General features: G+C 45.4%; 1 protein-coding gene across 1 annotated transcript in view; it reads right to left on the reverse strand.

Annotated features, from left to right (window-relative positions):
- Positions 1-3,483: 3,483 nt before the first annotated feature.
- Positions 3,484-10,536, reverse strand: part of DYNLT1 (dynein, light chain, Tctex-type 1) — a 17,769-nt gene continuing 10,716 nt past the window's right edge. The window contains exons 5-8 of the mRNA XM_010840912.1: positions 8,195-8,341; positions 4,645-4,768; positions 4,207-4,284; positions 3,484-3,922 (exon numbers count right to left, since the gene is read on the reverse strand). Coding sequence (XP_010839214.1) covers positions 3,852-3,922; positions 4,207-4,284; positions 4,645-4,768; positions 8,195-8,341 — 420 coding nt within the window. The 3' untranslated portion in view covers positions 3,484-3,851. The remainder of the gene's footprint in view (positions 3,923-4,206; positions 4,285-4,644; positions 4,769-8,194; positions 8,342-10,536) is intronic.

Consider the following 10,536-nt stretch of genomic DNA (forward strand, 5'->3'; position numbering starts at 1 on the left):
TTACATGCTTTAAAAAAAAAGTTTGCTGATTTTGAGTTCCCGGAAAGCCTTTGTGAGTGTGGCCCGCAGCGTGGTGGCGCTCCCTTCTCGCTCCCTTTCTCCCCTGCCCCGTGGCACCAGCTGTCGACCCTTCACAGGGAAGCCCATTTCTGAGGCTGCCCCACGAGGGCGGTCCTTCCCCACTGAGCGGCCGGGGCTCCGGATGACCACGCATCTCCACTTCGGGTCACCAGGGTCGGTTGCTATGAGATGTCTACGCAAGGGCTGTTGAGGGGGAGAGGGAGGCTGGGTGGGCAGGTTCGAGGTGAAGACCGCCACCAAAGCAGAGCCAGGGTCTCAGGAGTTCTGAGGAGGGTTCGACAGGGTTCCTTAAGGATTGACAGGTCGTCAGCTCCAGTTGACAGGGAAGGGTCTCACTGTCACGAGTCTTCTAGAGGTCTGTGAGCCTTATGTCATGAATATGGATGAGGCCCCTGTGGTTGGGGTGGGGAGGAGGGTACCCATGAAATTCCATTGAGCAGTAGTAGCTCTGTTAAGGACGATACTCCTGTAGAGCTTTTTTTTTTTTTTCCAATAAAAGCTAAACAAGTGACTGATAACAATACTACAGATTCGTTATTGCCAAAAAGCTCTTCAGCTTCACATTTGGAAACTAGGTGCAAGAAGGTAACACATTTTTAGATGGTTTATGGAAGAACATCTTTGGGGAGAAGGTAATTTGTGGGGAATCATTCCTGCCTCGTGAGCTTCACACGGTCGTCAGGTAAACGGGTGAACTGCTCTGCGTAAGTGCCATCTGGAGCTGCTGAATCCAGGAGAAGGCCCTGGAGACCCCAGCTCCTTTCTATCAAGGCCAAGTGTGGGAGGTGGAGCTGTCTCCTTTGCCTTTCCTCTGGCATGCACACTCGTCTCTTGAACGGTTCACCTGTGAGCACTGCAGACATCCTGATGCGTGCCATCTGGGCAAACACAACAGGTAGGGACGTGATTGTTCCACCCTGCAAACAGCGCCTCCACTTTCTCCATCTATGCATTGACTCTCCAGCTACCACGCAGAGCTCAAAGGCATAGTCCTCTTCAGGTAGTGCCGGGCCTTAGAGAGCTTCCTGAAAGACTATTTATTATGACTTTGTACTTTTCTTCTTAATTTAACATACCTTTAATATGGATTCCATTTATATTTGTTTTTAAAACCCTGTAAATAAGAAAGTTTGAATTCAAACAGTTGTGTTGTTGCAAGGGTAATTCAAGTTTACTGGTTTTTACATCTGCAATGATGTGATTCCTTTTTTTTGATTCTGTATATTCAGAGGTATTGAAAAAATTTTCTGTTACCAAACTTACTTCTATTAAGACTCATATAAGTAATTTTATGTAAACTGATGAAAAGTTACTTGTGCTGATTAATGTATTCTAGTATGTTACAGTTTACAAGTTTTAATCGTTGTAACTGTCCATAATTTGGAACGCTTTTACCAGTAATTGTAAAGTATCTGAGGCATTTAGCTGTACACATTTAGGCATTTTTACAACTTATTCTTGTCCTGTAGTGTAACTGTTAACTGATGATTGATCTTCGTACGTTGATTCTTGATAGCATCAGGTCAGTGAAATGAAAAATAAGGGAGTATTTATTAACTTTCTGTAACTAGATTGGAAACAAGGAAGTTATGAAAGAAAGTAGGGGGAAATGGTTCTTTATTAAATCATGCATTTTCAATTTATCTTCTCTGGTGTATCATGTATGTCAACATATTACATCTTCCATGTAAAAATGTGCTTAAAGTATATAGCATTTAGCATGTGCCATAGGTACTAGGTTATAACACTAAAGTCTGCCAGCAACCTTAGATGGTAGCAGGAAAATTATTATTTTTTTGGTCTTGGAGGGTTATCAGAGTTCTGTAAACTAAAATTAAAAATCCAAAGGGCTGACTTTAGTTTTTCCATGGTAACGGCGTGAATAACATCATCTTGGGGATAATTTTTTATACTGGTCTAGTCTGGGGAACCTGGAAGATGACCACAGACCTTTCAGTTTCCCTAGAGAGCTTCATTATCCATGAGGATAAAGGTCCGCTTGATTTATTATTAAATCATTAAAGCAGCGCAGTGATGCAGTTTTCTCTCTTAAGCCCCATTTGAAAGGCTAAAGAAGGGGATATATAAAATATATTCAAGGTTTGTAAGATTGTTCCTGTACATAATTACAGATTGCAGTAAAAGTTCAGATTCAGTATGTAAAGCCAGCTTGCTAAATGGGCAGGTTACAGGACAAATGTCACCAGCCTCAAGTACTCTGTGAACTGTTTACTCAAGGTAAAGTTACTGTTCAGTATGTTACATACGACGTGGTCAGTACCTTATTTCCTGGAATCCTCTTCACAGGGAAGAACACCGAAGCTTAGAGAAGGGGTGAGGAAAAGGGACATCTCGTTGAGGACTGGATGTAGGACACAAGAATGTAACGCCAGACTATGAAACACAGAAGGATTTTCTGCTACTGGAAACTGCCTTTTTACAAAAGGATTGTAAATGTTTGTAAAATAAAACAACTCTAAATCTTAGGCTCAATGGGAAAGCTAGAGCTGAATATTAGACCCTGGAAGTGCTTCAGCGAGCACACTACCCCGGGTCACAGAATGATCACTGTAATCAGAAGTCAATAAACGTTTATTTACGGCAGATTCACACTGTGGGAGTGGCTTCATTGAGACTGCGTTTCTCTACTCTGGTTTTTCTTCAAATCGTGTGAATCTTTAGCTTTTTACTACCATTCTGGTGGATGTTACTACACTGTTAATATTTGATCCTGTTTATGTACAGTGGCTTCCTCTTTGCATGTGGCATTAAGGTGACCATTTAGGCACTTTAGGGACGAGAGCAGGGCTTTTTCCAGTTCAGCAGGTGATGCAGAGGTGTGTCTATTGTTGTGTAAACATGGCCCTGGATGAGCCCTGAAGGCGAGGTAAGACCAGGGTTTGGGCCCCACCTCACTTAACTTGGATATAACTTTAAATCAGATAACCTCCCAACACCTTTTCTGACTCCTTAATGGGCTAATTATTGTGGACACAAAATGAGCCACTGTGAAAACAGTGCGTAAGCAGTAAAGTACTAAAACACGTTTGTTGTGATTGCTACTGAAAAACTGATGAGTAGAAGCTGCTGTGTTACGGGTCGGGTTTGGGCCGAGAGTGCCCTTTGGCTAAAAGAATGTCCAGCTTGCCCACTTCCTGCCCCTGAAGCTCCAGAAGAGAAAGGACTTGAGAGTGAAGAGTGACTGATGCTCGGGGCAGAAATCCAGCCAGGACACAGCAGAGCAGTCAAGAGCCCCCAGCCCCCGGGTGGTCACCGTACTGGAGAGAACCAAAGCAGAACTGCAACCTTTCCTGCTTTTTTACAGTTTTACAAATTCTAGCCAGTAACTAAATATGGTGAATTTACCTGTGATACTATTTAGACAATGAAGAAAACACACACTTTAAATCGGAATAATTTATTATTCTAACAAAAAGTACAAAGTATGGAAAATTAGTGTATTTGATTCGTTTCAGAGAGTAGAGAAAGTTTCACACTAGCAGATTTCGGCTTTTAGCACCTTTGAGAAGAAACATTCAGAGTTAAGACAAGCGGCAGGACAGGCTCCTGCCTACCTGCGGTGACAACGCCTCTGACTTGGTGTGCAGGTCACAGAGAGCAGTGTGGTTATTTGTTTTTTTCTCTACATGTTGAGAGTGCCACAAAAACACACTTTGGATGAGAAAGGAGATCGCTGAATAGCCGGCTGGTGGTTAGAAGATGGGAGAGAAGGGATGTGGTGGAAGGAGAGAGGTCGGGCGGGGCGGCTGTCAGATGGACAGGCCGAAGGCGCTGACGATGCAGTACATGGTCTTGTTCTCCCATCGCACGGTGCAGCTCCCTGCGGGGGGAAGGAGGCGTGTTGCCCTGAAAACCGGAAGAGCCGGGCCTTCCGAGTTCTCAGGATCAGGCCAAACGCTCAGTACTCAACTCTCTGTAGCCAACAGAAGGTTGGCCCGTCTCTCTTCTATAAAACGTTTTAAAAGGTGACTAATAAATAATGCATTCAAAGACATGAAACAACCAACACACATTTCCTAAAACATGGGTCTGAATAGTCTAGATCTCAGCAGGGTCCCTCAGGGACGTGCCGGGGACAAGCCTTCCTGGGGAAGGAAAACCTACCATCGGTGGAGCTGTCCCAGAAGCACGAGCTTGCCGTGTGCAGGCCCGCTCCATTCTTCTGCATGATCACACAGGTCACTAAAGAAAAACAAACTTTTATTAGAGGAATCTACTTGGCAACACATTCCTCTGTCCTCATATGTGTATTAGATCACATGGCTGACGTTCAAAATGAAAATGATTGTAGGGGTAGAGCGCCTGGTCCTAGGAAGCTGACACCTCACCACGTGCTTACTCTAAAAGCAGCGGATCTGAAATGCTGTGACGTCCTGGGACGTGGTCTGCAGTCATTCCCACAGCCACGCAGCCCAGGTGGGTGTGCACAGGCCGGTGACATGCTCCTCTGGGAACTGCCTCTGCTGTCTCCTCTCACAGACTCCCTCTCAGCGGTACTTAAAGAACCACCACCACCACCCACCAGAAGCAAAGGTGCCTTACCGATGTACTTAAATGGCTTCCCCAGCTTGGTGAGTTGGCTTAAGGTCTGCTCCACTACGTTTGTGGTCCACTGATTGACTTTGCTGTGCTGATAGGCGTTGCCACCGATGGCGCTTTCTATGGCCTGGAAGACAGAGCACAGCCGGTCAGTGTTGGCACAGCACCCCTTCGGGCCACTCCTGAGGCCAGCACAGTGAGCACTGCGCCCTACCAACTGCCGAGTTACACTTTGCATAAAGTGAAAGCAAGCCTGTTGGGAACCCTGAGGACTCCTTTGCAGACATACCTTTTAGCAGTATTACATTCCATTTGAATGCTTTATCTTTCACTTTGATTATCATGTTTAAAGTTTTGGCTGCACTGGGTCTTAGTTGCAGCACTTGGGATCTTTGTTGCAGTGTGTGGGTCTAGTTACTCCATGGCACACGGGATCTTAGTTCCTCAACCAGGGATCGAACCCGTGTCCCTGGCATTGGAAGGCAGGTTCTTAATCACTGGGCTATCAAGAGGTCCCTTTATTCATTTTAACATTTTTATTTATTTATCTTTGGCTGTACTGCATCTTCGCTGCTGCAAGGGCTTTTTCTCTAGTTGGGATGAGAGGGGGTACTCTCTAGTTTCAGTGCTTGGACTTTTCATTGCTTCTTTTCTTGTGGCATGTGGGCTCAGTTGTTGTGGCTCCCGGGCGCTAGAGCAAAGGCTCAACAGCTGTGGCACCCGGGCACGGCTGCTCCTTGGCATATGGGATCGTCCCAGATCAGGGATCGAACCCATCTCCTGAACTTGCAGGCAGACTCTATCACTGAGCCATTAGGAAAGCCCTCTTTATTCATTTGTTAAAATACGTAATTATATAGCATCTGTCAAATTTTTTAAACATTTTGACTGAATTTAATGTTTGCTGTTGTGATTAATTATCTAGAGATAAGCAATGCATTTTCTTCCCACTGAGGCTAGAAAATACTCCCCTTTGCCCATTGCTTTTTTTTTTTTTTTTTCCATTGCTTTCTTAAAAGTACAGTAGATAGAGGAATCTTTGTGGGTTGTATAATCAACAATGTACAAACCTATCCAGATAATCATGTATTTACAAATACTTCCTTTATTCAGCATTTTCTGGTAATGTCATCACAGAAGTATGTTTTTCAGAAAACTAAAGAACTGCTCTATTTCAAAACCTTATTTAAGTTTGTGACACATTTTTTATTATGAAACTGCTTATCTTCTCTTCTCTGCTGTATTCTGGGACAGTTCACGCTGTGTGCTTCAGGGGTTATTCAGGAATACACATGATCCCTGGCCTCACCTCTTGGTGAAGTTGGTAGTGAGGATATTCCTATTCTATGATTTTCTGGGCCTTTTATGTTTATGCCTGTCCTGGTTTCAGGGGACAAAGGTATTAATAGGTCTGGGCTCAGCTTTGTCAAATGGGGCTTCCCAGATGGCTCGGTGGTAAAGAATCCACTTGCCAATGCAGGAGGTACAGGAGACTTAGGTTCAACCTCTGGGTCAGAAAGATCCCCTGGAGGAGGAAATATTGACCCAATCCAGTATTCTTGCTGGGATAATCCCATGGACAGAGGAGCCTGGCAGGCTAGTCCGTGGGGTCACAATGAGTTGGACACGGCTGAGCGAGCAGCTCTGTCAAAGTGGGGGCTGTGCTCAAGCTAAACCACTAACTCCGGCCGTTCTCTCCACATTCACTTTGGAATTCACTGCTTTTCAGGGAGGGAGGAAAACCTTCCTCTAATTTTGGACCCATCCAAGTTTACTACTATGCAGTACTTAATAATAGCTTGAGTACAGAATTAACCTACTGCCCAGGGGCAGAAAAAGCTGCTCAAGTGAGTGATCGGGTGGTCAACGTGAAAGGAACACCAACCGCAATGTTACTTGTGCTTCCAGGGAGACTGGGAAGCTCTGGCTGCAGTAGTATCAAACTTGCTGCCTGGCAACCAAGTCAAAGACTGTGCAGAAAACAAGTGAGACCCAAGGAGACTTCCTAACAAACCAACTCCCGTTCTCACAGCTCTAGTGAAACTCACCCATCTTCCTGCTCCCCACTGTGTTCCTAAGAAACACTGTATTTTGAACAACAATGAAAAGCAGAGTGTTATAGATCCTGCAAAGCAACTAGAAAATGATGCCTCGTGTGCAATACTGTATATGGCAGAACAAGATCACTTCGCTTTTTTTTTTTAATCATTTTGCTTTTTGATGATGTTCATAAAAATAAGTTGTAGTTCTTTAATCACTCTGGCATTTGTCAATAACTTGCATTAACAACAGTTTGCATTAAAGTCAACTCTAAATCATATAGAAAACTTCAAATGGTATTGTCCAACTGAGATCATCTAATGACCGTCTTTGAGCCCCCAGCTTCACTATGCGCTGTTTCTGGCCTCGTTCCTGCCCCAGGCGCTCTCCCCAGCGCCCCGCACTAGTCCAGACACCCCCACCTCCCTACAAGTCCCTCAGACACACCAGGACGTTCCTTACCACAGGGCCCTTGCACTTGTTCAGTCTGGAATATCTGTTCCCCTCTTTTCGCTAAGTTAACCCTACTCCTGGGGCTGCCCCAGTAGCTCAGCTGGTAAAGAATCCGCCTGCAATGCAGGAGACCCTGGTTTGATTCCTGGGTCGGGAAGATCCCCTAGAGAAGGGATAGGCTACCTCCTCCAGTATTCTTGGGCTTCCCTGGTAGCTCAGTCGGTAAAGAATCCGCCTGCAGTTTGAAAGATCTGGGTTCGATCCCTGGATTAGGAAGATCCCCTGGAGGAGGGCGTGGCAATCCACTCCAGTATTCTTGCCTGGAGAATCCCCATGGACAGAAAAGCCTGGCGGGCTACAGTCCGTGGGGTCACAAAGACTCAGACACAACTGAGCAACTAAGCACAACACAGCACAGGAACCCTACTCTTCTATTTTCTCCAGACCCCAGCTCTGAGCTCACTAGATGGGTAATCCCTCACAGTACCACACGAGGAACGCAGTGTGATTATCCGATAAATGCCCTCCCCTCCCCAATTTTGTAAACTCTCTGGGCGTCAGTCCCCTGCATGCACCCTTGACATGTATTTTTGAATGAATGAGCAAATAGCCTTTTTGACTCCCATTCTTATCATCTAAAGGGGGTACCATGTCAATAAAGTGGATGGTTTAGGAATATTAAAAAAAAAAAAAAGAGCCCCAAGTGCAGCACCAGGTCTTGAGTGACTAGAAGTTGTTCAATTTTTTAATATTCACTCTTCATTAAACATTAGAAATGTTTATTTGTATATCATGAGTCTTTTATGCTAAAAGATTATAGAACCAAGCTTTAGTGACAATAATAATGCCAGTATATAAAATTTCCTGTCTCAAAATATATAATTTACATAATATGGGAGTAATTCTTATCTAGATATTCATTGAAGTAACAACTGTTATTTGAAATGCCAAAACACACAGGCTCAGCTGAAACAATTCCAAGATAGTATTTAAAACACATTATTTTCACTCATATAAGCCATTAATCAAACATTCAAAAAGGAAGCATTTCTCCTCTTACCTCTTTTACGATGTTGCTCACTTCATCAACAACAAAAGCAGTCTGTAAGGGAAAAAAAGTATTTAAGCCCGATTGATTTAAAAGATCCTTTCCCACTGCACTGATTAATGCAAATTTAGGTAATGAATATAATTCAGAAATGAAGACCTTAAAAATAATCTAACCAGGCTGTTCATTTTACTGAGAAAAATATTAAGTAGCTCTGAGGACCACAGAGCTAGTGAGAGGCAGGAGACTTAGAGTACATGTATACGGTTTCAAGGTTTTTTGGTTTTTCTTTCTAATCATGCCATGACCCATAAGACTAAGACTTAAGATCACTTTAGATCTCAACCTGTCCATCCATTTCAGCCGGCTGTGAGGATCATTAACAAATATGGATGTTCAATGAGTTACTGACTTTTGTATGAATTAACTCTTTTCCTAATGTAAACTAATCAGGAGGTTTGAAACATAAGACGTTTTGGATTTTGAAACCACTCTTAGTGGTAAAATTTACAATGACTTTCCTATTTCCGGTTAATATTTTCTTTCTCAACTCTGTCTGGCTTCAGGACTATAGTCAGCTGAAGGCACGGCGGTTCTCAGCCAGCATGTCAAGATGACCTGGGAGGCAGGCTGCCAGCAGTCGTCTAGTGCCAGGAGCTTTAGTGGTTTTCTTTCTTTTTACATGCGGTGCATCTGAATGGGTACAAGGTTCCCAGAGTCCAGGAACCTCATTTCCTGAGCTCTATAAGCGATTTCCAGGGGGCAGCCCCGGCCCTCAGCCCCAATGCATCCTGGTGGGACAAAGGCAGAGAGGTGGGCAAGGAGCGTTCTTCCCCGCTGGGCTGCTGACCACTGAAGCCCAGTTCCAGCAATGCCCCTTCCTCCCCAGGAGAGTCAGGAGCTGACTGCCTGAAGCCCCTCACCCACTGTACTCAGAAGTCATGCTTGGAGACAAAGCCAGCTCACCAAGTTAACGAAAATCTGTAGTATCTTAAATTACTTCTCCAAGTTTAAAAGATCCTTCCAAGAGGCCTCAGTGGTTCTAAACCATACAGAAAGTCCCTGTGTAAGTTTCCATGTGGTTAAAATATGAGAAAGGGTGAGAGGCATTTCAGTGGACTTTTAGTGGAAAGTACAGCAGCTGTACAGAATCCACTGGGCAGTTTCAGCTTCTGCAGGAAAGATGAACGGAGAAGAGTTACAAAGATGCAGGTGTCTACATGAAGTTAGCAGACGTGGGGGTCAGTAGGGCTGTTACTGACCTACTGGCTCTGTAGGTCAGGAAACAAGGAAGGCAGGCCTACTAGAGAGAAGACAGTCATGGTCTCAGCCTCCAGGGCTTTATCTTATGTAAAACACACACCATTCTGTTCAGCCCCTTCATTTCTCAGATATGCAGTTGAGTTCTGGAATAAGGAAGTCACTGAGCCACCTCCTTGGTGAGGGCCAGAATGAGAAGGCAGAGTATTAAAAACTCCGGTTTGAAGGACTTCCTCTATATTTACTTTTTCAAAGTTACTCAATAATTCCTGTAATACAAGCCATTCTCCAATGACTGCACAGTTGACAGGGAAAAGCTTTTCCGTGGCTACCCGCTCCTGAACTGTGGCTTCTCCCTAAACATTCCCTAGGTTGCTACCACCCTTCGGACACTGATGGTGACACTACCATAGAAGGTCGTGCTGGTTAGGAAGGCTGCATAATACACAGGGCTCCATTGTTTCTACTTCATTATTTGTACTTCAACCAGAACTATTTAGCGAGAAGAAAAGGGGCAACCATTCTGTGAGAGCAGCAGCCGTCAGCTATCATTCCCTGAATGCTCCTCAGCTGGAAGGAAAGCCAGGACATAGCACACGTTAACAACGAATACCTTCTGCCTGGCAAATAACTGTATGCTTTACCCGACTTCTTCAATGGGGCAATGACCTCCCGCCCCACCACCCCACCACCCCACCAAAATCGTAGCTATCGGACTGTCTTGTCAAATGAAACGTGAGCGACGGTGGCGTGCGCACCGTGGTGGGCGTGCGCACAGCGAGGAGAGCAGGAGAGGAACCCAAGACAAAAAGGCAGGTTCTCCTCGCGGGCGCGTCTGCCTGCTGCCCGTGGCCAGAGCAGCAAGTCCATGACTGGGGGCCCCTTGGGGAGCTGTAACTGGGGGTGCGGGTCAGGTGTGCATGTCACTCTGGAGACTCCCAAACATCAGCCGGCAGACGCACACGCGGCCTTCAGCCTCCTCCATCCGCCTGGGCAGGGGTCTGCGCTCGGAGTAAAGGGCGCGAGTGACGGCCGGGGTCGGGGGATGCAGGGGACCGCGGGACGCAGGGGGTCCGGGGACGCAGGGGGTCGGG

Source organism: Bison bison, unplaced genomic scaffold (genome assembly GCF_000754665.1).
Source record: "Bison bison bison isolate TAMUID 2011002044 unplaced genomic scaffold, Bison_UMD1.0 scf7180017864148, whole genome shotgun sequence".
Classification (NCBI taxonomy): domain Eukaryota; kingdom Metazoa; phylum Chordata; class Mammalia; order Artiodactyla; family Bovidae; genus Bison; species Bison bison.